Here is a 27,125-nt window from a genome sequence, read left to right as displayed (position 1 = left end):
AATTGTTTAATAAGAAATACGAGGCAATTTTTTATGAGCATATTATATCATACCGACAGCGTCATCCGTTGGAGCGATAATTTTTAAAGTATCTGTCTTTTATTATAAAATGACGTGGATCCGCTTGTTCGGAACGTGAGGCATAACGGGACTTTTGGATTTACTTTTATGTATATAATTATTTATATCATTAATTATAATGAATATATAGTTATGTACAATATTGAATCTCATTCTTTAACAATAACATCAACAACATGATTAAACAACGTTCCTCATTGGTACACAAATTGTAAATGTACAGATAAAAAAGCATTAGATGAGGTCAATGAGGCATCGAAGCTGGCGTACGCTCAGCGCGCCATAATTCCCTCTTCTTTATACACTGTAATATTCTTGTTGCATTTCTCTTTTTTTTTGGGTTCTTTTCTGACTTTATTATTCCCTATATAATATTTCGAATTTTCCGATACCGTTCATTTTTTTGTAATATTTTTTTTTGCTTTAAATACTTCGTTTTTTCGTATATTCATTATAACACACGTTCCACATACACACGAATGCGCCACGTGCATTTTGTGCAGCACGCGCGGCGCACGAGAATTATGATTACGGGCAATGATGAAACGATTGAATCGGTGCATGATTTAATTATTAAAGAGAGTGTATAAAGAATTCGCATCTCGCCGGATGAGCCAGGGCCAGTTAGTTCGTACGAGTTATCGATCCGTCAATTAAACTATATTAACATGAACAAAGATCGTGTTACAGTGGCACTGGTATAGCTTTTAAAGGGTCATAGGGTACGTAATTAAAAAAAAAAAAGAAAATTTATTCATAAACGATACAATTAAACTCGATAACAATTATTATTTTTAACGTTTGTCCGCTTATTTACAAATTGATAGATAAAGCAGAGATTCGACGAGAGAAAATTATAGCCTTTAATCTTAATAAAAGTTTCGCATAATTGATAAGTATAAAAATTTGAAAATAAATCTCAAAAGTATAATGATCATTAGAATATTAAATAAACATATTGTATTTAGTTAGGATAATATTATAACATGATTATTAAAATAAATTGGAATATATTGTAACACATAAGGAACTAAAAATATATATTGTATGAAAAATTGCTTCTTTTTCCAAACTAAAGAGAAGAATGACTTTGATATCGTTCTGCTAAAAATAAAACAATAAAGTACAAATATTATTTATGAAATAAACATTTGACTAACAATGATATAGATTTAAAAAAAATTGTACCAAGCTTTCCGATGAAAAATTGGATAAAAAGAAGGATAAATATTGTAAGGACTCGACTCGTCCCGCGGGAAAACTGTACTTGGCTCGCCGTACGTGACGCAAACCTCGATCAATCATCTAGAAGCCGATCTTCAAAGACTCGTGAATATTCAATAATGACTTTCAATTAGCCAAAAATCTAACGAGCAAGCTCTAATATTAACAATCAGTTTCTCACGAATAAATATTTTAAAATTTTGTGAAAGAAATTATAATTAACACTCGTCGGCCAGTAATAAATAATCACGAGTATTGCGACACTGGCTTAAGATCCTACGCAAGGCTCCGACAAATTTTTCATTTAATGAACGACTTCCACAAAATCTAACGCACAATTGTTTTTCTTATAATCACATCAAGGCGGGATGGGGTCACCGATTCTCAACGCAAGCGACACTCGGGCGTCTTTGTCCAAAATGCCCGTTCGATCTTCACGAAATCCTCGCAGTGATCCCTGCTCGAGCACTCTCTTTCGATTAAATCATTTTACAAGACACGTTTCAAAAAGCTACGATTTAAAGTCTTTTGAATAATAGTGATTGTAAGTAGCAGAATGAAGTTTCAGTTTGGTGAAAGGCGCAAGCAAACGGGCAAGTTTTCTTTGAATTAGACTAGACGCCAAAGTCGAGAAGCACGTGGAACCGGAAATCCTCTGGCACGCGAGGCTTCTTTCCGGAAGTCCCTTCTACCTCCCCTCGCTCTCGTGGTTTTCGATCGTGAGGGACGAATTCCCTACGCGCCAATGCAAGGACAAGAGGCTGTACGATACGATCAAACTCGACGTTTCCTGAGAATCAGTGCCCTTATCCTCGTAAACCAATCAGGATCGCCGGAAGAACGACGCAGAACGCCAAATTTACTTCCTCGATTATCACTTCAACAATCATATCTTTTAACTCTCATTTACACTTTCACGAAGCGTCGATTGACATTTAATTAATGATTCACAATATTTTCTATATTTAATAATTTCATATCGTCGTTTAAACATCGATATCCTAATAATAATGGATCGAATTATGAAAGCTACATTTACATTAAAGTGCAGCTGGCTAAGATTGAAGGAACGAAAAATTTGTATAATGGAAATTCAAAGTTACTGCTCGAATTTACGACGGCTAATATTGATAAGCTTGGGGCAGATACGGTTGAAAATTGAACAGAAAGGATGAAGATCGTTAATCGCCTTATACGAGAAGGTTGAATTTGGAGATTCGTTGGAATCTATGGCGATTCTTATCGAGGCTGGGTAGATTAGCGAATCTCGTCGGATCCTCCGGCGTGAAACGGGCTGTAGATATAGTAGAAAGTTATATACAATGATATAACACGAACTGCGGTGGCAGTGAACAGTGCATGTGGATATTGCAAACAGCATCAACAGCAGCAGCAGCGGCGGCGGCGGCGGCGGCGGCGGCAGCGGCAGCGGCGGTAGTTGTTGCGGCAGCGACGATGTAACGGGGCAGCGACTATTTTATACACGATGCAATTGCAAATACGAAACACGGGAACGGTTTACCACAGCTAGTTTTCACATTTGTCCTCGTTATCGGTCTTGTCCCTAAGAGCAACGACGTCTCTCGTCCCAATTGGTTATTTGCATCGTGTTTTCTCTCTTCGTCTCTCGCAATCCTTTTCACCATTTGCCACTTTTAACGACTGTCTCTCCGCGGATTACGCGCTGATATACGCACACTCGCGTACACCCATCTCCTCTCCTCGGCTCGATGTGTCTCAGTGATTGATCCTAACGCGTGTCGTGTGCCCTATCGTACGTGTCAGCGAGTGTAAAACAACGCATCGATCCTCTTTATATTCGCTCTCTTCTTCATGCGTCGATTTTATGTGCGTGTTTCTTCGTGGCTAAAGGTGGCTGATACGCGTAACGACAAGTTGACAAGAGTACGCGATCAACCATCTCGCAGAAGCATTTTGAACGTTCAACAAAAATTTCTTCTTTCAATCGCTTGCACAAAATGATCAATTATGCAACTTTGACAAAACTATTTTGTACGAGCAAGCTTGAGCATCCAATACAAAATGATCGATTACGCGAACTCGCCAGGATTGTTCGTTACGCGTACGAAAAGATACCTTAACGTTCCAGAAGTTCGAGCGAGATTTTCCCTTCGCTTATGTCCTTTCTTTCTCTGCATTTTTTATGTGTAGACTGATGATTTATATTATATATATATATATATATATATATTAATCCATGTATCATTGTGTATATCTTTCATCGACACACACCTTACACTCGTACAAGTCGTATGTACTCGTGTAACTTATGCGTAAGTACATTTACGTAATATATACTGTACACACGTGAGTTTCACAAAAATATATAAAAGAGACAATGTCTATTTACGTATATACATATGTGTATCTTTTTATTTATACACGGTATGTATATATGTATTTGTGTATGCATATGTATAACTTTACTCAAAGCAGTGTGGAAAAGGGTGTTTTTTCTTTATTCATAATTGTCTATGTATACCTGCTGTATATATATTTATATTACGTACACGCATTTGTTTGTATGCATATACAGAACCTGTACAAAGTGCTTGATTGAGATTTTATTTATGTTCTTTTGATTTGTTCATTCTTTTTTTTTTTTTTTCAGTAGCCATGAAACAAGACACACGAGGTAATATTACACGTAGTCCCGCACTACGTTAGTCCACGCGCGCTATATTGCAATAATATATGCGTGTATGTGTATGTTTGTCTTATGGGATATAATACGCCGTTTGGGTAATTAGTTCGCGTGTAAAGTTGGCCGCCCTTTGATTGGTATCCTTTAATCCTACGTACATGCGAGAGTCGCGATTAGGATGATACGAAAACGTGCCGAGTGGCGAACGAGGATGGCCGATGAGAATCGATGAAACTACGAGATTTTTTGTGGACGAGTTTTGCTATATATATATGTATGCATTATAATAGCCAGTTATCGTCCCATCTCCGACAACTTTGTCATCTGCATTTCTCCCATAAGTATCTTCGGCATTGTACCTCTCACTCAACCCCTCCATATTCTTCCTCGTCTTTTTTCACTACTTTCACTCGCATCCCAAATTCGAAACGATTAGCTATGTACACGAATTTCCTCGAATCTTTCTTCAGCATCGTTTCCGTCATTGTGGATCAGCTCCTCGATCTTCCACGAAGATTTTCCTCGGAGGCAAAGCGTGTGTTTGTGTGAGAGAGCAACGTGTAGCAACCCTCGGACCTCATGCTTCATCCTACCACCCATCAGTGGCCCTACTTCATGTCTTCTCCGACAATCCAACACATTTCCACCTCGTCTCCTCCCTTCCTTTGCGAAACTTGAGACTCCTCGCGTTTGGGGACATTGCGGTAGAAAGATTTCTAGCTCGTCTTTTCAGCGTAAAATAAAAAATTTGGCAACTTTTCTCTTAAAAAAGAAAAAAAAAACCCTGGTTTCCTGGTGTCTTCTTAAGTTAGTCCGAAGGATGAAAATGAATCTCGAGGGAATAGAAGATTGTTCTCGTTTACGTAGTGGTGATTTCTTTGCTTGCAAATCATGATTTGGAATGAACGAGACTGATGGCGATCAATGTCGAGGGTGGATTGGATCGGCTCGTAGACGAGGCGAGACGAGAGCAGGGTCACTGGCTGGCTTGATGAGTTCCGGTGCATCTGATTAGATGTAGGAATAAGGTCCGTCGGTGAGGGCGCTACACAGCAACAGTCAGGAGGCGTCGTCCTTTCCTCGAGCACCTCTGCTTGGTCTGTACTCAAGACCTGGATCGAATTGCATCAATACGAATACCTGCACAAACGAGTATCTTGCTGCAATATCTTAAAAATAATGGTATATAGTGGGAAAGAGTCTGGACTCGCATAATGAAACTATTGCTTTACCTGGTCCGTGGGTAACAGCGTGAAATCATCAGGGGGATTGGTGATGACGTAACGTTTCGACGAGGCGTCGCACGACGAGCTCGTATCACGAAACCTAAAAGATCCATTAATTTATCAGCCTGAACAAGGGTGGCTTCAGAGGGTGCGAAAACTGAACAAATAGACACCAAACATAACTAAACTAAACGTCTGCGTGATTAACTAAATGCTAAACAAACAGGTGACACAAGACAAGACAGAATCATTAAAAATGATAGGTATTTTTTGGATGAGGCAACTTACGATCGCCGATTCTTTTCGTGATGGCAAAAACGCAAAATGCAAAAGGTGTGCGGCAAAAAATTAAAACTTCGTATAATATAATCATATAGTAAGAGAAATATAGACGGCAGTATAAAAATGGCGGTAATTGAAGAAACTTTGTGAAAAAGACGAGATGTATAATAATAATACGGTGGGGTAATCCAATAAATACCATCGAGAGAGAAAAAAAGTCCGATACCTGTACCTGTACAGACCAATGCACAGCATTCCATACGACTTTAATGCTGCGACAAAGAGGTCGCCGTACTTGCCTCCCTCTCCGTACTGAGCCAACGGCCCATCGTACAACGCAATTTGACCGACTCGACAACGGTCCCGATTCGACAAACTATCCGCCGTACTAAAATTAACAGAATGAAACATTAGCAAATGTTCGTCGTTGCTCGTTATTCAACAAACACGCGCTATTTACCTGTAACCTCCTCTTAAGCCCGCACCTTCGGCCAGTATCAGTTCCAACTCCGGTGTAGCACCTCCAGTGATCAAGGATCGAATCAGCGTCAGAGCATTCTGATTGAAGTACGTCTGAAGATTCAATGGATTGGATTAATCTATTTTAATTCATTAATTTTGATTTCCTAAATTTTCCACTTTGCAAGAGGATGGTACCGTTGACATTAGCGAATCCAACACGCTCACTGCAAATGCTGTTCCACAGGCGAAGGGCTGCGTCAGGTAGAGCTCCGTGTCGGGGTCATCATCGTCATCCTGATCGAGGAACTGCACGTTGCTGTCATTTACGAGTTCTGCATAATAATAATAATTATCAACCCGCCTCGGTATTGAAAATGCAAATTGATTATTCATATGAAGAGCTCTAAGATGTTTCAGTAGCTCACCTGTGATCATTGGCACATTAGCTCCATAAACGGATCCTCGTCGTTGCAAAACGATTGGGCTACCAACTGTATTCAAATTATTTTGTTCGTTATTTGCTGAAATTTTTACTTAACAATTAGTCGAATCAAAGGTACAGAGGCAACGAATGAAATCACACGTGTGTATATATTCTTTTAAATAAATATCTTGCTTAATTGTATTATTAACGATTGATCTCGAGACTAGTAGTGGTACATACCTTGACTGAGCACACCAATTGTGTCGTCGAAGGTCATGGCCTTGATATTGAGGGACGCTAGGATAGCCTCCTTGTCGGCGAGGGTGGGGTCATCGTTGCTAGGCACTTTTGCCGACAGGATGCAACACATATCGCACAGGTTCACGTTTACAGCACGTAGATCTGCTCTACTCAACGGTGAACCCTGAAAGGTCAAACGAATGCTTTGTCAGTAAAATTACATTATAGATTGCATTCGGTTGGAGCCATACAAATTTGATGGACTCTTACGTTTAGCACCGATATTTTCGGCAAATTTTGCAGCATCTTCCACTCTCGGCGAATGTAGTCCACAGACCCAACTATTACTACGTGTTTAAGCTCGTGGTAATGAAAATTGGAAGCTCGTAATGGCATGACAAGGTTTCTCAGTCCAATAAGGGGGGAATCGGGATCGGCGAACAGGCAGACGACGACGTGGCCATTGAGGACCGTCATGGCTGCCTGATTTCGATCCAGTATGCAGTCTTCGAGGTTGCGGGATGGACTCCAGTGGAACATCCCCGTCGAGTCGTACTTCATCTCGGTCTTCTCGAAGTCAAAATCCTTCGCTTGATCGTCGGCGATGCCAACTTGTAGTCCGCCATTATTATTCACGTTCGTTCCTCCGGATGCTCGGCTCGTTGGCCTAAAATCCACCGAATCGAAGCTTCGTCAAAATCCTATTGTTCTATGCATTTTAGTATCACAACTGTGAATAACACTCATTCTAAGCATTTTACTTCGATCTATCTCAGGCTTCAAAAATCCTGTACCTGCTACTCGCGAAAATCGTTAATTTAAAATTGACTGTTATCATAAAAAAAACCTAACGTCTTAACAAAGCCAAATTTGCTGCCTTTCATGCACCCACGTACACCTACTTTGCCCTCGATTTCTTGAAAAAATCAAACTTGCGAAAAAATCGTTTATCTAATAATCTAGATCCATCGATGCTCCGTGATAACATTCTAGTATACACTACATGCACAACAATTTTTATATTCAACATTCCACGAATATTCCTAGGACTTAACTGAAAAAAATCAACGACTATACTAAAATTCTACTGTTTGTCCAACTTGGATTGATCGAGAAATTTACAGCATCTAAGAAAAACAAATCTGGGCGGTGATAATTGGCAAAAATCAATTACATGTGAATTTCTACGCGAATAAATGACATTTTTAGTTTACAAGTAGATGTAGCATTGGATCAGCTATGAATCGAAACATTACTTCACCTACCGTACAAATATTTGTAGTGTGAAAAGAGTCGGAATGAGACTTATTCCGACACTGGACTTGTGTCAATTATTAAGCTCACGAGACTACAAACTGCTGTAATTATTTGTTATGATTATAGCAATTTATTATATAAATTTGTTTTTTCAACATTTACTTGGTAATTACAGCAATCTACGTCGTGACAATTTCATAATTCTCCAGAGGATTTAGATCGAGACAGTCGAATAAGTTAGAAGCAACATCTTATACATGGTTAATAAACATGACAACACGAAATAAAGGGTGCTAATAACACTTAATCACAGCACGAAATAAGAGTGTTAACGACATAAGCGTACATGAGTTTTTTGACTTCATAGGCGAGATGGTAGCCAGCGTATGCGGACTCCTCTTGCGATCTGGAATCAGAAGTTTTGCGTACGTTGGTTCTATCCTAGATCAGCATATCTTTCTCTCACTACAATCTTTATTTATCAATGAGAGAGTGAAAAAATAATTTTTATAATTTGCTGACTCGTTTGATTTTCATGATAAATCGGAGACACTATCAAGACTTTGAGTGAAACACGTTATATTTATTGAAATCACAAAATAAAAACGTCTTTCATCGAGCAATAATTACACTAATTGGAAATATTTATTCTTCAGTTTTATTATTTTTTATTTTAAATAAAATGATGAATAAAATATATAATGATTGATCGAGTGTGTAGAGTTTGATAACCATTTACTTGCGATAGACGTGAGATGATTCTGGATCGCTTCGAATTTCTCCATGGAAAATTATTTAGTAATATAGAATATATTTAAACATTAAAAATGTGTATGGTGGATAACAATAATTTTTTTTTTTCGTTGTTAATACTCGTGAGTAGAGAGATTCGATCACTCCTATGAAATATTTTTATTAATAATGCCTAGTTGCATATTAGATAGCTCACGAAATCAGTAATAATGGTATGAACAATGAAGTGATGTAGGTTTTTGTGAAGACGATTGTTTGATATGCGGGTTTCTTGGAGTACGTCATAAGAAAACTGTTACTCGATTGGCAAACTCCTGTATTTCTTTTTGTACCTTTGATTGTACGGTTGACTTGGACTTGACAGGCTGTCATTCGCCGTGCGATTCACATTTGGTTTCACCTTGTTCACCTGCTTCGTCGAATTCATCATTGTCATTCCTACGGAGTTGCGATGGTTCCTCATGGCTAAAAAATCGTACAGTTTATATTAATTACACTCTGAATTTATTATTTAAATATACTATTGATCACACGGGATAAACTTTATAGATTAAAATTACGAGATTTTAATTGCATTCTAAGACTTACCATTGGAATCGTCTCGATCACGACTGATCTCGCCTAAAATTCATAAAATTATATTAATTTTCAGAAAGAACTAAAATCATCCACGGCTAAAGATTCGGCTATAATGATAAAACCAATTATGTTATCTGGTTATGGTGATATTTCTGCACCTCCCCCCTCCCCTTTTATATACGTATTTTTTATTTATGAAGTTGGACCTACAGCCCCATGCTAGACGCATAAGAGTCAATATATTATAATTTCATTTATTTTTTAATACCTACTAAATTTATAAACTATATTAATGTCGATAAAGCTCATCAGATTTTTCCTTATTTCATTTTTTACACTATCATTATACTTGGGAGGAAACGTACGTATTATTAAATCGATTAGGAATTCCAGAAAAAATCTGTTAAGCTTTTATCGACACAATTCAGAAATAATTGGATTACATGAAAAATATACTTTATCAAATATTGCCGCAGAAAGAAAGTGTGGCTTCGATAAACAATAAACTACTGTCGTGCTTTCTATTGCTACACGTACTCAAAGGTTATATCACTTTGATAAAAATAAAAATCTTTTCACACAGATCGCAATAAGAAACTGAACTATGTACTACTACTTGAAACTCACAAAATCGACCGTGGAAAGTCATTCAAGTCATCAATAAAATTATAATGATCTATCGGATATTTTAGCTATAAACAGCATTCTATATCAAATATGAGCCACCTATTTACGACATCAAATATTAATAGAGAGAAACGGTTCAATACAGAACTCTGGCCTGAAACAGTATTTCTCAACAATGAATTTCATAGGATAAGTATATAAGTTTCGTAGTTCCAAAGCAATTAAATTCTTATAAAATATAAAATTGATCAATATTTATATTAAGAAAAAAATTTCAAACACATCGATCATTCGAAGAGTGAGAAATACTGATATTTATCTACGTATTGGCAGACGAACACCAAATGTTGGATATTTTCTCAATCATTACACAAAGGATTTTATGCGTTACGTGTAGGTTATATGATAGGAATTGAGAATTAGAAAAAAACTCTCAAGTTTAAACTATATTTAATTCTGAGAAATTCGGAAAATCGCAAAAAAAATCGTATTAAATTTGTAACCCCTAAGTTCTCTAAAAATTAAAAAATTGCATCTGTTTAAATTATTTAAATTAAGAACATTGATAAACATTATAGTTTCATAATATAGAAATCAGAAAAAACACAAGTAAAATAAAATAAAATATATCATATTTCTAGTGCTATACACTATATTCTTGTCTAAAAATAACACAATAAACTTAAAGTTTAAGACAAATTAAATTAATGAGAAATAAACTTGTCGCACATCTAAGAAATAACGAAAAAGTGTAAAATAGTTAAATAAAATATTAAACTAATGAATCTACAGTCATCGCGTCATGCAATTTCTATACCTATATTGGAGAAAGTGTTCAAGTACATTCTGATCTTTTTCAAGCTGAGAAGTAAAAGGTTAACGAATGCCTATCCACTTTCTCCTACATGGCTACAGCTACAGACCAGTGCATCTCCTGATCTACCAAAATTTGTCTCTACTTTCGAACTTTTAGAAATGTAAATCAGAACGCAAAGACTTTTCGTATGGATATACTTCAAAAAGTTAAAAACTGAAAATAATAGATCTCGACTTTTGCTTGTTATTTTCATAGGCCATTTGCCTGAAAAATTGAATGATTGGAGCTGATTCACGTTTTGCCAGACGACTTATAGAGATTGCGATAAAAACTGGCAATTTTTTGCAAAAATAGGAGTAGCAGCTTGCGAGACTGTAGCATGATTTGGATTGAGGTTTAACTGTACCTCTTACGTGAACCATCTTGGGCAGTTCTGGCGGAGTGAATGTAGGGGGAGGATGGTGGTCGTCTGTAACAAACCACTACACATGTTAGCTACCCTAGCTAATTACCTAAGGTCTAGTCACTACTCTGCCACTATCACTGGCCATTACTGCGTCTGTGATAGTGTGGTCGCCTAGGGCGTCCATCCCAGCGTTGACCAATAGATGCAGCAAATACCATCACGCTTAACTCCCTTCATTTACCAAACCTCCCTTAAATCAAACTTCTATAATCCAAGTAGAGAATCGTTGTCCCTTAGTTTAAATGATCCATTCCCGTAACTCAATTAATTGTTTACTCCACAATTTAGGTTTATTAATTATTTACCAGTTGATTCTACTCACAACACTAAATTACCTTCAGAAATGCATCAGTCAACACTGAAATGGATATTCTACGAAGAAAACTAAACTACTCTCTATATAATAGATACTGTTACGTGAGTACAAATAAATTGTGCTTATTGTAAACAAATGATTTCGAGCAATATGGACGTGGTGCGATTAGCTTTTCAACCGTTGCAAGGAAAATTCAATTGGTCGTTAAATAGTAGGAAGAAACAGAGCAAGATCCAATCTCAGACATGTCCATGTTGCTCAAATATAACTGCAGGAAAATCGTTTACGATGCAAAAGCATGCGGCGTGCTGATAAATGTCGTATTTGCCGAATTTCGCGAAAGTTTAAACTGTAAAACAATGGAATAACGCAAGCTTAATATTTTCTTCATTTAACATTGTATTTTGTTGATTTTCAGCTTGCACGAAATTCGTAGGAATACGAGTAAAATTGTAGTATGCATAATTCTTACGCTAGAAGAACTGTACGCAGCATTCTTAACGAACGAGTTTCCTTCCTGGAAAACAGCTCTAGAGGCATGCAAAAAGAACGTGATACGTGCGGAAGCTTGGGAAATTCGAAAGAGTGCTTGAAAGATTGTTCAGTCTACCGTAAAAAAAAGAAAGAAAAAAGATAAAGCGGCTGAAACGCGTACAATCCTTTTTAGCGGGATATTTCGTATGGCGTCATTGCTATAAGCTTATCTGAGTACAGTGCGACGTGAAAAAATCTGACGATTCTGAGTGTCAGGCAGGAGGAAAGTGTCGCGCGAATAAAAGATGAAGCCCTTGGCACATTTGCTGGCATTGCACGGGAATAGTCGGAGTTTACCACTTGAATAAGAATTTCCTCAATCTCCATCGTATATATTGGCAGAACCGAATAACTAATAATTATAATTATACCAGACAATCTCTACTCTGTTTTGTTTTTAAGAAGAGCTGGTTTTACGTAGTCGTGATATAAGAAGAAAAAAAAAAGACCAGCAAAAGCGCAAAAAGCCAAGAACTCGATCCTGCGCGCTTTAAAGGTTTGGAAAAAGGTACAGCGTTACTCTGTAATTAATGATGTCCACGTATAGCCCTACTTTAATGAAGCTTTATTACTTGGAATTTACAACGCTACGACTTGACGTTGTAAGCACAGAATAATAATTAATTAGTGCCTCCTCTTAATAAACAAATACATCCCGATTGCGCTTCGGTATAGCAGTTAAAATATATAATATATATATATAGATTTATACGTGAGAATATATCAAATAATACACCTGATTCTTGCCAGTAGACTTACTTGGGTACGAGAAGTCTTCACCTACGTGGTGGTAGAGGACGATGAGAAGGAGATTGAACAGATAGACACATAGAAAGTTAGTTGAAAAAGATCTCTCACGCGTGGTGTCTTTTTGTATGAGCGCATTAATGTGCGATATCATTTCTCATGTATGAGTGTGTCTCTCCATGACAATGTGCGTGTGTGGGGGTGTATGCGTGTTCATCGTTTAACACGTATACAAATAATGCACGCGTGAACAGGTGAATTACAGGTGAGTTACGAATTATGTGTGTGTATACAAAACCAGGCTTGCTCTGACTCGAACGACAATCGATCGATTAGCTTGGAACACTTTACGCATAGATCGTTCACACGTCTTCGACTACTTTTGCTATATTGTTAACACTAATGATACAACTGCGTTCTCCGGCGATGGCTCGATTTCTATATGGACAACAAACTTTTTGTATCAGCACTCGAAAGAAATGACAAAATGCTTCATCTTCTCCTATTTTTAAATTAACAAAATTGATAAGAATAATGCTTGAAATTATTTGGAAAACTTGTATATAGTCTTAGGATGGAGAGAAAGAAATAGTCGAATAAAAGTTTTAGAGTTAGAAATTAAAGTGACTCTGACGCAGTTGAATAAATCACACAAGTATAAAAGTCTATTATTCTAAAGCACTAGAGAGCACACGTTGTGTTATATTTATATATATATATAAAACACCGATGCAAATTTAATTAGATTCAATAGTTAGACTCAATGCAATCACATCAGATGAGCCTCAATCGATTAATCCAATTTCACTCACAACAATAACCATCGAGAAACACTTACAAACCTTCATATGGAAACTACATTCAAAACGACATTGATAGTAGTGTAATCTCAGTTGCAAAAAATTAAGAACACCACACCAATAGGATATATGTATTATATCTCAAACACTAACGGTATTCTACACTGAAATTAATAGTTATATCAGGCTGGACAATTTTTGGCAGATTAGCATGATTGGCATAATTCATAGAATTTCTTCGTGAGAGCAAAATCTGCCGAGCTATCAACTAGGATCTGTGCCTCAATTTCTTAACGAGCTCATTAATATTGGTCCTGAAGCAATTTCTAGTAATTTTTATAATTTAATTAACAACGTCCCTGAGCCATTGCCAAAAAATTCCAGGGGACCATCTGATTGCACAGATTCGTATACTATACAAATAAGAACGCTTATACATGATAATGATTTGGTGTTATTTATTCGAAGGGTTTATGATAGTAACTTTTGGCACGAAAACTATAATAAAATAAACTGTTTCAATCATAAAGACGTTCTTCGTTTCATACAAGTTTTACAGGTATTATCCCAGTGATTATGTTGCTCCTTAGCCTATACAAATAATTTAAAAGTTATTCGCCATTGATGAGAAAAGTTTAATTCGAATCATAAAACAGACTGTTTCGTGCCGAAAGTCGTTCTAAGCAGGACGGAATATCGTGTTAAAATTTTATTTAGTCCTTGATAGGTTTAGTTACGTCTATATCGACGGGAAAGGGTGGATAGGGCTAGGTTTCGATGAAATGTAATGACACTTGGCACACAATCTACACTCGGGAAATACGTACTTGCTCTTCCGACCATCTGTACAGCTCGAACGCCTTTCCGGAATGTGGCCACTGCCCGAATGGAGGAGAACCAGAGCTGTTAGTCGTCACACCAAAACAATATCAACCTAGATGCGGGGGTGTCAACGGGCGGACAGGATCTAGATCCGGACTCTCGATCGACTTTTCACGTTTAATAGTTAGCCATGACCATTCGATTAACTCGGCTCGGACATCAATTATTAACCCGATATTGCGCCGCTGTGCTCTTGACCAACATTTTTTAATGCTTCTAATCATATAAAATTGCGTAAAGTAACAGCCTTCTCTAAATTGATCTCTTTGTTTAAAAAAAAAAAAAAAGAAAATAATAAGATAAAATGCACGTATTAACTATATTTTCTAAATGGCTCACTATTAAATTGATGGTCGTCGAACCATTAAATTGACATTGGTACAACAAATATTGCATCGGTGGTTTTCAACCTACAGTGGTGGGGGCGTAACATAACGGGTCATTCTCTCAATCATTTGTAGGTTCCTACTTTTGTGCGGAGATTTATTAATTATTGTTATAGGACTAGTTTGTATAATAGATTTATCATACATTTATGTCTGTATATACAAATCAGCAAAGTTAGTAATATTTCTGTGGTATCAATGGATGATGTTTCATGTGAGTAGAATGTATATGGTGAATGAACTTTTCTCATAAATGTGTTGGATATAAACCCTGGGCATTGATTTCAATCATTCGTGATCATTTGCTTCAGTTGGTGTCCTTTTTTTAAGGCAGTATAATTAGTTTGCTAAATTCTTGCTGGATATCATAAACTTTTTAGTTGTCTTCAAACAAGGAACTATAATTAATTGCACATTAAATTGCCTGAAAGCTACCCAATGTTAATGTCAAATTTACCAGGTACTACAAATGTGAGCAAAATCAGATCCAAAACCATCATTACACTCGTCCTAAAAGGAGATTCACTAGACACAAAAGAAATTGTAGATCTATTTTTATACATAGAAGATACGCTTTTATTACCTACGAAATTCTACATAAAAAATGCTGAGATTTTTCAGTGCAGCAACATTGGTACGGGTGTAGCAAGATATCTGCTTTTAATTAATATTGCATTTTGATTTCTAAATGATAGTTGCTCCAAAGAAAAATAGAGGTAAGTACCATTATTAATTGTTACTTTTGGCACTGAATTTTGAAATTTAGAGCTTAAACCAGTGTTAAATAAAGTGATGATTTATTGTCCACACGAAAGCACACTGAAACAACGTTTAAAACGATCTTTAAGAAGCCTGAAATATTTACGGGCAAATTAGTTAATTAGTCAATTGTAGCAGCCATTTACATGTGGGCACATAGATTCGCCAACGTGCTTAGCAAAATGCGACTCTGCGAAAGCGATCACTTGGGTGAGTTTAATTGGACCACTCTGTTTAAAAAAAGGGGAAAATTTAATACATTACCAGTATTGCTAGCCCACGCCAAAATTTAACATTTATTCTGCAAAATAATTTTTTTTAAAAAGAGTGGAATTGTAAGAAAGAAGAAATTCTCTTCAAGCTATCCTTAATTTATGAAAAGACTATTAAATAACTGAAGGATGCTCTCTTTCCACATTCTTCTTTCTTGCACTGGCGATTGTTCATTAGTAGATAATTTGCATTGCTGATCATTGAAAATTGCTGAATTATTGCTTGTTATATTTGTACTCGCCATTCGGTCTCGTTCCATGTGATGATGAGAAAGCAGCCATAGAATGTTAGTGTGCTACATAACTGCGTTATTTTGCTCAATTATGATGCTCGACAAATCACTTTGTCAGCTTTAGCAGAAGCTCAACGATAACAACATTGATTGAACTGTGGTAAATACCGAATGCATCGTGTTTCAGGTATTGTGGGGTAAGTGCTGACTCGAATAAAATATATATACATATATAGATTTTGTAGCTCCAAAATCACTTACACCATCTTACCTTGACGCACGGATTTTGAATGTTGCTTTCTCTATTTAAACCAATAGATTATTCATCAAAATTTAACTTTAATCCGTTGGTTTCGATAGATTCTAATATTTTGTCAGAACGATCGTCGCAACATTGCAAACTTGTATACGTACAATATAAATCTAATAAATGTATAGGAAGATTGGATTATTGAGAAAATGGAGGCTGTTTAATAGAAATATCTGTCAGTAATTTATAAAAGAATTCGAATAAGAAGAAACTGTGGATTTATGACGTTCTGACAAAATAGTTACAGGCTTAACGACGAAATAGTGCCTTGAGGAATAAACAAGGAGCGAGAGGGAGTGTGGAAAGTGGGCATACCATCGAGAAGATGGCTGTAGGCAATGTTTCCCTTCACCATACCAGCCTGCATCATCATCATCCCCACATCTGTAAAAATCCAGTTACCGACCCGGACACGGGTTTGTGAGTATACAAATATGATATGTTATGGTATACTATGTATATATATATATATATATATGCAAGGGATAGCTATAAAATTTAACTACTCTCTTAACACAATACGCCTTTGCACTACACAATGTGTCAATTAGCAAAATTCAGAAGCGAAATCTAATCTAGAGTGTTAATTAATGTGAACTTCTCCGGTGACCGGGCTCTAATTAAAGCGTTGACAAAGCTTTTGATTACACGTAAACATAATTAATCACCAAGCGATATTATTCCTTCTGAACTTTGTTAGCGTATAATGGTGGATTAATATTTCTCTGTACACATTACACAAAATGACGATGTATTATGGCTCACCCTAGATAAAAAGGAAGCTGGAAAGAAAGATAGCGGTAAAGCCTGCCATTATTTAGAAAACCATCGTCCGATCGGTCGATGGGAAGATCGACTCTTCGAGAAACAGTCGAGGTTACTCGAAAAGGACGGACTAGAGTTTGCCCAGGGTTTAAAGTGTCTTAATAAATACATGGTTGGATGAGTGGGCTAAATGTCGTCAGTGTGTGATTGGTCGTGTAGAAAACGTGCCTTTTTTTTCGTCCATCGTGAAAGGTTGGTACATCCGATGGATAGCCAAAGCTCTTAGCCTTGTGCATGACTTTAGCGAAAGCTACGATCAATACGACTCTCGGAATCATTGGAGATTTTTTCGAGCTCTGGGATCATCCCAAGTAGGTGACAATTATTATATACCAACGACGACGTATCGCGGTAGGGTTGTCTCGAGAATCGCTTAAAGTCCGATTTGCGAGACGTGGTAGATTAACAGCTGAAACGCTGATTACTGACATACATCATTGAAATGTGAAAAGATTGGAAAAGATCAAGAGAGAGAGAGAGAGAGAAAGGTATAGAGAATATGTGTGTGTATGTATATGTGAAAAAGGATAAAGAAAGGCAGAAACAATCTTTAGTATATAGAGAAGGAACAGAATAGGGAGTATACAAGTAGAGAAAGATAGAGAAACAGACAGACAGAATTCAAGTGAGTGTGAAGCTGCCATACAAGGTCATCATTAAGGCAAAAAGGGCTCGAATCGAGAGCTAGTCATGCATGCAAGGCGAACGAGAAGGGCACACACTATAGTGCAGACTAAGTTTCCTTATTGGTCAGGTGGACATGCGCCAGCTGACTGAACTATGAGGTTAACATGGTCATTTATTCTGATGCTGGTATTTCACTTAAAACGTTGCTCTTCAGAAAAGAAGTCTCATGTGCCCAGTTCATCAAAATCATCAAGCATATACGTATCCAAAAACTCTTGTGGCGTGTATGGCAATCTCGAAAATTCAATATGTGTTTATACGTAATATATATATATATAATGTAATGTAAAATATCTAACGGATTCTACTTTCTAGAACTTGCAGTTAAACACAGTCCTGTGTGTGGTAACGTGTATATGGCTCAAATTTCAAAAAAGGTTTATGATTATGTACAAGGTTTCTATTTGCTGCCAGATTCGTTTCATATATCTTACGTGTAATTCGTGCTTGGCAATTCAAAATTAATCTGGCCTCAAATCTCCAGATCGATCTATGCTACTGTTATCAAGACTGAGACATTTTTCACAAAAACAGTGATCGAGGTCAATCATTGACGATCAACCACCCCGATCGATCGTATATCAAAATGTACAATTTACCGCGAATAATTTTAAAATTGAAAGCAAATCGACACTCGTTTGAAAGAATTAGGATTTCGTGATTTCTAGGAATGAAATCCATCATCGACCTTATATCATTGTACAATTGGTCAACTTGGTAATCGCCATCATCATCGTTTAATCGTTTTGCGACATTACGCAGAGAATAGATCAAGATTTTTCATGGCAAATACACGTTATGAGAGCGAAAGAGAAAGATACGAAGATAGAAAAATACAAAGTAAATAAAATTAATAAGAGATAGAGATTGATAAAAGAGGCTTAAAATGTATAGAGTAGATTACAGCGAGGAGTATGAACAGCAGAAGGGTTAAAGAGTTATGTTCGATGAGTATAAGAGGTTTAGGAGCCAGACGATATAAGGGAAGAAGATAAAAAGAGTGTAAGAAATAGTCACAGACGATACTAAAGTATCAGACTAAGCGAGCGAACGTGAGACGTTACCTAAGTCCCGGCCCCAGGAGCGCTGCTGCTGCCCCACTAGATCATATATCACAATAGGATGGTCACAACCATGTCAGTTTGTTAATTGTCGCAGTAAATACAGTTATAGCTCTCAATTAAATGGAAGCAATAGAGGGATTTTTTGGGCTAAGAGAGCTTCCTGCGTCAATTTGTCCTGTCGTATACATGAATTTACACTATTTCTTTTATCTATCTTTGCTTTACCAGTCGCACCAACTTTCCATCATTACTCTTCAGCTACCAATAATACGATATCGACATTCTCTCCCCCCCCCCCCCCATCCCTTGTCCTCTAATTGTCCGCTATTTGGCAAGAGCACCGAAAGTCCACATTTGACGTCCGTAAGCGCGCGATACTTTGAAAGAAATATAAATGTCCTCTGCATACCATATCATATATATATATATATATATATATATATATATGACCGGAGTTGGTCTCGTGCGACTGGCAAACCTTCAACCACCAACGAGCATTACTTATTTCCATTAGTTTTTAATGCACGCTGGTGCGCTTGATTTGTGGTCAATTAGTATTAGAAAACTCGATAGCAGTGAACTTGGGGAGAATTAAGAGAGACTGTTTAGGAGGGCACTGGTTGGAAAGACTTACAGTTTTTGCACTTGCACTTCTTGATTAGTGTCTCATCTTTTATATCCTCGTGGCATGCTTTGCAATAGAACCACGCCCTGCAAACAGATTAGAGGAAAACAGGTCAATTATCGGATGACAGCGACGTACCCCACATCCATCCATCGTCATCGGGACTCTTCAATCTCAAATACAAATATATGACTATCGAACAAATCTCTAATTGAGCTGCCAGAGTTTACTTAGAGAAGAATCTTTGAAATTTCGTCGATTTTTTTTTATCCTTACCGCTTCACTTCGTCAGCAGATTGAGCAATGAAGAATCCCTGAGTATTTGCAGCGATCTTGGCACCACGTGGATTGATTGAAATCTTGCTGTCACTGCCCCCACCCTCACCCTTGATCTCGATAGCCAGTAGCAGTAGCTTCAATTTCGTGAAGCATAACCTAGGAAGAAATCATTCATAACAAGTGATACAGTATACGGGATGAGTCAGATTACACGCTTCTCTACCATTAATTATACAATCTATTTTCTAATTAATCTTAAAGCTCCTCCAACGAGATTCTTCACTACGAATAAACCATGACGTGTATTCTACCTCATCCCGGATTTTTTTACTTTAGCCAACCAGATTACAGAATAAATAATATTTTGTTATGCAGATGTGTTTATTGGAGGGGGATATATATATGTGTGTGTAGTGTGTAAAATACAAATATAGTCAATTGCTTATTCCCACTTTCATAGTAAATTCATTGTCCGCGATAGAGTTTTATAGGTTGGAGTAAAATTCAATGCATCATTAGCGTACTAATTAACTCTAGTTTTTATCGATCGAACAATTCTCGTGGGAATATACGACTGACTGTATACTTATTTGTCTAAACAGTGAAATTTAAGCGACTTATTTGCTCGCGATTAAATTAATCACATAGATTTATTTTAATCTTTGGTACAAGCTTTAATGTATGCTTTGCAGTGAGACGTTTATTGGCGTGCAAATTTCACCGCTTATAACGATAGAGCACAGATTAATATCATTCGATTTACCATTAAATTAAACAGACTTGTATCTCTTAATTTCCATTTGGCACAAACTAAAAATTTAAGTCAGTGTCATCTGTGCTCCGATTTCCTTACGATTTGTTCAGTTAATTCAAGGGAGAAATAAATATCAACTTTATTCTATCAAAATATGTACAAATGAACAAATCATAATAATTAGGAAGTTAGTGGAATTCACAACAGAACAGTAATCGTCACGCACTGTTTCATTTTCCAAGAATAGCTCGCGATCAGTGACAAATTAGTGTTCTGCGGTTTCACCTCGGCTTGAAACAAAAGAAAACATCAAACATGCAAATGCAATGTGCCAGCACTACCTCGACAGTCTGCAAGCAGGAAATTACCAATGTTCGTTAAAATCGGTTATTTGTAATATCTTACTATGGTAGTCGTTAAGAAAAATGATCATTATGATTATATTTTCTTAATTGTAAGAAACTATTTCAAAATTACTATATCATCATTTTTCCCAACTTTATCAAAAACATGCCAAGATCGAAGAACTAAATGCGCTCTAGATAATCGAACTATTTTCTACATTACTTCAAGACTCTCTAAACATAAGTGTAAATAAAAAGTTCGCCAGTCTAGGGAAATGGGAGACTACTCTTGACAAACACAGATACATGGATTATTATCTAGTCTGGGGATGTTCTATCAGTTACGGGATTCAACTACTGGATGTCTGTTGCTAGGAAAATCGGCACCCCTTATTTCCACACACACACACACACACACAAATAATAAAGAATAATCCATAACAATATGCAAACTCAAACAAAAGAAGACTGCTAACATTAATAAACGAAATGCGTGAGTGATAATGCAGAATGGAAATTAGCTACTGGTCAGAATTAGATAACGAAAGTAAAATAAATGATAACCACCTCCTAAAGAAAGAGCGAACGTCAAACTTTATTTATTTCCTATGTCAGCTCTGCATCAAATCCAAAATCGGTGCTTTTGTTTATTTATACAGAGATTTTAATCCTTAAGATTGTCTTTTAGTTTTATTACAAGCGAGTATACTGCCATCTTCTGCTGTAAATATGATTCTTAGTCGCCTTCAAGTTAATAATCATAAAAAGTTGTACAGAGACATTTTCCTATTATTATATCGAATTGATAATAAGAGATATAAAGGAGCAGCAGGCATGCGTGTACAAAGAATTCCGGTGTTAAGTGAATATCGTCACGCTACAGCTATGGATACACATCGCAGCAAGGGCAGGTAGAGGTGTGGCTCGATCAAAATATTCACCTATTACGGACAAAAAGTTCAGAGCTGACACGTTCGATCAACATAGAAATCGTGATTGACTGAAAAAAATCAATATTGTGCTTGTCAAAAGAAAACTGTGCGCGTCACTTCTAGTTTTTAAAAAATCAAGGAAAATATGACAAAGAGTATAGAAAGTAGAAATCTCTACCGAAACAGATGCAGATTTTATCGCGTTAGAATCGTGCCTGTATCGAGCGACCTTAATTTAAAAAAAATGTATCGACGCAGTGACAAACGCTGACAAATTTATATCACATACATATACAGTATACATGCATGTATATATATCTATACGCGAACAGTTAACTAAAATCGTTCTCATCGATTTGGCAAAAGTCAGGGGCGTTTGAATAAAACTTTGGAGCTCGGTCTATTTCTTATTTCAAAGTGATTAATGAAACGAATTATCGAGAGGAATTTATTTGAGCTATTTGAGAGTTTTCTCCCGGGGGAGGATTTTAATTTAATGGAGGGCTTCGCGGTACAATGGCATATATATATATATATATATATATATAGGCAGTGAGTAGCGTCCAGCGAATCTATCGTAGAAAATGTCAGGGACATCGGACGTCCAGGGGGTTGATCGTTGTTTGCGCTTTGCACAGCACAGTCACGCTATATCCAAGCGGAACATTTTCAAAATCGTTTCCTACACCCGGATCGCGTGATGCAACCACTTAGGCAATTTCCGACTGTACCCTAAAAACTCTTAGCAATCCACAAATTGATTTTGCTCGCGTCCAATTACTCGCCCGATCTCCAGTGGAAAAAAGCTCCGCTCGTGTGTCCAAAGAAATCGAGCAGAAAGATAAAACTCTCTCCATACATATTGTACATAGGTAGACGGAAAATGATTTTCACGCGATAAAATCTGCGTCCATCCCATGCGCTTCTACGATGCACTATACAAATATATAATCGTGAAAAACTATATAGTTGTGAAGAGAAAAAAGAAAAATAGAAAAAAGACAGGTGCACAAGGGGCAAAGGAGAGATATAATATCAGTCAAAAAATACAAACAATCGTACACAGTGACACAAAAGAAAAAATACTCGACGGTTTCTCAAAAGACAAAACGAGAGCTACACAAAAAATCCTACGGGAAAAATTAGGACGACCACGTGGGTCTATGAAAAATCTCGGGGACGTTAAAAAGACCGAGGTCAAATAGAGAGGTGTGAGGGTATTCGTATCTCTGTAATGGGTATCCGTAGATTATCTATACAATTTGTGAGATATTAATTTAGTGTAATAAGATAAAGAGAGTATTGATGGTTGGTGGGTGAACATTTTTTGTGTAGAGTGTTTGTGTAGTGGATTCGTCGTGTTTGTGAAACAGTAATGAACGAGTCGGATGTAATGAGTTGTAATTTAGAGCATATTCGAGTTGTTGTACGTGTTTATCTTGTAAGTTTGCAGTTGTGGCAGAGCCAGTGGCAGCGAGAACTTACTCGCTGGCTTGGGGAAATGTCATCCCGGTAAAGGACGGGGAGAGGGTTTCCGTGTACATCTCGCAGCCCGTGCCCTGCAGGTAATCATTCTGCCACGCTTGAGTGTCCGGCGACTGAAACACCAACCAATCAGGGCCTCCACGTCATCAAACCTTCAAGATCCACGACGTACCGTATCGCTGTCGACCCGCGAGAAGCGAGAAGTCAAAAGACGAAAAAGCGTACATTTACTCTTTCCTTCTCTCTATTCTATTCTACGCACTCTCCTCTTCTTCTCGCGAGTCAACCAACACACACGTAAAAGAAAAATAATAATAAATAAAATCTATCGGTACATCTCAACCCTCCCTCTCATTTAAACACAAAAAATTACACGAAACACCGAGTTCGTCCTTTTAGTAGAGCTAGCTAGATCTGACATGACCAACATACAAAAATCTCATTCGATACAAGTTTCAGGAATTTCAGTCAAGCAAAAGCACACAGTGGCAACGCTGTTGGTTAATAGAAAATATACTTTACTGACTGAGATACGAGAGAGAAATGAAAATATATTCATGGTGCGTGACTAGAATCTAATGACTCCTCTCTCTCTACCTAATCTCATCGAAATATATTCCAGCTAAATATTTTACAAGTTAATTGCAGTTTGATAGCAGTTCGACACTCTTATTGCAAGGAACCAGTGTATCTACGATATATTGAGATAAAGGATATTTATATATATATATATATATGCATGAGGAGCGATATGTCAAAAATTCGACTTTTCCCAAATAATACTCGAGTTTCGTGTCGTCGTTCGATCGCCTTTGCACTCCTTTCCGCTGTTATATAGAAATATACAGAGCACAACTTTTAAGGAGAAAAACTGTCCAATTGAAACGTTGAGTGAAACAATTTACGATCTGACAGGGGCAATTGGTGAGGTTTTATGATGCAAGATTTTATCGCAAGATATATCGGATAGCGAGGGATGGAAGGTGAAATGGCAAGGTAAAAGTTTAACTCGGTAGTTTCCGGTCGGTTTGCGTGGAGACTACCTAGAGCTCGAGGAATGGCAGATAAAGGCCATTCTGTCGTGAAAGGGTTTTGGCAGTGGTAAGGTCGAATCGCGAAAGGAGCTAGCAAAGTCGATCGATCCAAGTCGTCCTCTTCTCTCGAGCGTTGCGATGACGGTGCCGTACCGCGTCGCTCCGACTGCGTATGTACGAGGTTCGTTCGTGCACGAGTTTTACATTTAGACACATATACAACCCTTTCATGCACCCCTAAATCACTGTACTAGTACTACGTGATGCCGGTCAAAAACTCTCTGCTCGTTATTATTGTTACAGCAGAGCTGCTGCGGTACATCTATATAAATTGTATACATCACTCGATTTCTTATTATATATATATATGTATATACATATTATTTCCCCAGACAGAAGCCCTATACTCGCGAGTGTTCCAAAAGAGAGAAAAGAAAAGTAGAAATTACAGTGAAATCTGGCATGATAAATGGGAGCTCTAGAAAAACGTTAATTCAATTTGCAATGTCGATTTTGAGGAGCACACCGAACGGACAAGATGAGATCTTGGTGATGCAGTACGCGCTCGACTGGCAATTTCCGCAAGGCTTGCACGCTATTTTCTTGTTAATGCGTTATTGTTAACGTTGGCCGTTGTTAAATATTATTGCAGAAGAAGGGTGAAGGTACAGAACGTTACTGAAGCGTTGAGGGGTGGCTTACATCGATTAGGTGTAGCACAGATACGGCTTGTACAATATTGTTGACACGTTTAAGTATATCTTATGTATATATAGATGAGTTCCATATATATAAATATATATAAAGATATATTTATATATATATATTCATAGCGGAGTGGAGCGTAGTGAGAGACATAGGCGAAAGGCGAAGCTTCATCTCTTTTCTTTCCGATTCAAGAGACACTGGACCCTCTCGAGTGATTTCGCTGTCATTAGCAACAGCCAGGAAGAAAGGAAGAGGCAGAGATTAAAGGAGAGTCGTTTCTTGGGATTTGCTGAAAAAAAAAGATTATTGAGAAGAAGAAGAAGGAGGAGGAGAAAAGACTTAAAAAGGAAGAAGAAGGAAGGAATTCGAATGGAGTAGAAGAGAGCTTGAAAGCTGGGAGATGCCGAGACTCCGCAGCTAGTGGTCCTATAAATTCTCTGTATAGAGCTGTACGTGCTTCCTTCAAAGAGACTTTTTAAACATGACTCTCAAGATCGCGCGATCGTTAAACTGCAGCTTGAAAACAGAGCGTCGCCGTTAAATCCCGTCATAAGAGCAACCCCGGAACGTTAAATCCTCTTGCGAGTCAAACCTCTACTTTTTTTCAATGAGACCGACGCTAATATTTCACAGATTTCTCCAGAATTATTTCTCGCTCCTGTATTTCAATAATAACAATAACAATAAAAACATTTATTTATATACGCGATATTTAAATTGGCCAATAAAATAGGAAAGCTGCTTTTAACGCGAAGCATTTCGGTTAATACGTCGTTGAGACAGTACGAGGTACCATTAAAGAATAGCTTCCGATGGCAAATATAAAATAGGCAGAATCCTGATAGTATTATTGCGTCGAACAGCTCGTAAAATCTTATGGTTGCCATAACCCTGGCTATATCGATCGAGAACGTAATAGCACGGAGCTATCGTTGCAAAACAGCTGCAGTGGTTGAAAAGAGAATTAGAAATGGGAGGGGGAGGGAGTCACGAGTTTCGGTACAAGTATCGACTGGTAATTTGGAGGAGCGAGGGAGACGACGCGAGTCTGAATGAACGCTGGAGGAAGCTCTCTTTTGAAGGGATGTGAAGCAAAAAGTGGAGATTAAAAGAGAGAGAGAGAGAGAGAGAGAGAGAGAGAGAGAGAGACGAGGAATAAAGGAGATACTGATAATATGCTGAGGTAATGGGCATGGTCTCTGGTCTCTTGAACGGAAGTTGCGCGATATCTGCTTGTGGATTGGTCATGGACCGACTTACTCAGTGGCTTTGGCAAAGGGCATTCCAATGAAGGTAGGGCTCAGTGTCTCGGTGTACATCTCCATTCCGGTTCCACGCAGGTAGTCATTCTGCCAAGCCTGCATATCGGGCGACTTGTGCCAATCAACCAACCACTTCAAGTCACACACACGCTCCTATACACCTAACACACTCACTTGCGCGTGCGCGAACTTGTCCACAGTGAAATCCTCAACTGACCAAGTCAATTTTACTCCAAAGAAATTGTAAGAAAGGAAAAATGTCGATTGAAAAAGAAGAACCTTGTATATACCAATCGCAGACTCTCGACTATATCCGTTGTAAAAATCATAAAAGTAAGGATAGTACTTTGGTAAATCAAAGAATTAAATTTCATAATGAATCGATCGAGGAGCTTGTTACTACTTATCAAAGATTTTTCCATTAAAATATACAAGTACTACTTATAATTGTTCATTCGAGTATGTAAATAAAGAAATGAGAAATAAAAGAAGAATTCGTTCGCGCCAATCACTGTGGACATTAGGAATTGGATAACCTTGAAAACGGTACTGATTATACGTGCGCGATTAAAAATGGCTGGAAATTGTCGATGGACGACGTTTTACTGACCGTCTTGAAGGAACGCATGGCGAAAAGATTGGCCATCATTGTGCTGAAGCCTGGCGCCAGACAGGACTGCGCGATGAAGCCCAGCTTCAATTCAGCCAGGCAAATGACGTCATCGCCTTGCTTCCAGTCCCACGAAGGAATGTTAAGTAGATAGGCCTAACAATTTTATTATTC

General features: G+C 37.5%; 1 protein-coding gene across 1 annotated transcript in view; it reads right to left on the bottom strand.

Annotated features, from left to right (window-relative positions):
* Nucleotides 1-77: 77 nt before the first annotated feature.
* The window catches only part of slo (calcium-activated potassium channel slo), an 81,385-nt gene continuing 54,337 nt past the window's right edge, over nt 78-27,125 (bottom strand). Inside the window, exons 11-30 of the mRNA XM_066735497.1 lie at nt 26,952-27,107; nt 23,338-23,450; nt 19,820-19,978; nt 19,553-19,629; nt 18,919-18,954; nt 16,658-16,726; nt 14,328-14,378; nt 12,713-12,733; nt 11,044-11,106; nt 9,203-9,235; nt 8,947-9,079; nt 8,208-8,267; nt 6,875-7,271; nt 6,605-6,788; nt 6,366-6,461; nt 6,136-6,272; nt 5,939-6,051; nt 5,705-5,866; nt 5,203-5,296; nt 78-5,110 (exon numbers count right to left, since the gene is read on the bottom strand). Of these exons, the coding sequence (XP_066591594.1) occupies nt 5,030-5,110; nt 5,203-5,296; nt 5,705-5,866; nt 5,939-6,051; nt 6,136-6,272; nt 6,366-6,461; nt 6,605-6,788; nt 6,875-7,271; nt 8,208-8,267; nt 8,947-9,079; nt 9,203-9,235; nt 11,044-11,106; nt 12,713-12,733; nt 14,328-14,378; nt 16,658-16,726; nt 18,919-18,954; nt 19,553-19,629; nt 19,820-19,978; nt 23,338-23,450; nt 26,952-27,107 (2,235 nt within the window). The 3' untranslated portion in view covers nt 78-5,029. The remainder of the gene's footprint in view (nt 5,111-5,202; nt 5,297-5,704; nt 5,867-5,938; nt 6,052-6,135; nt 6,273-6,365; nt 6,462-6,604; nt 6,789-6,874; nt 7,272-8,207; nt 8,268-8,946; nt 9,080-9,202; nt 9,236-11,043; nt 11,107-12,712; nt 12,734-14,327; nt 14,379-16,657; nt 16,727-18,918; nt 18,955-19,552; nt 19,630-19,819; nt 19,979-23,337; nt 23,451-26,951; nt 27,108-27,125) is intronic.

The sequence above is a fragment of the Prorops nasuta genome, unplaced genomic scaffold (assembly GCF_024137725.1).
Source record: "Prorops nasuta isolate Cenicafe-Biocafe unplaced genomic scaffold, Cenicafe_Pnas_1.2 PNAS00014, whole genome shotgun sequence".
Taxonomy (NCBI): Eukaryota; Metazoa; Arthropoda; class Insecta; order Hymenoptera; family Bethylidae; genus Prorops; species Prorops nasuta.
Note: the sequence above shows the minus strand (reverse complement) of the source record. Positions and strands in the feature narration are given on the sequence as shown.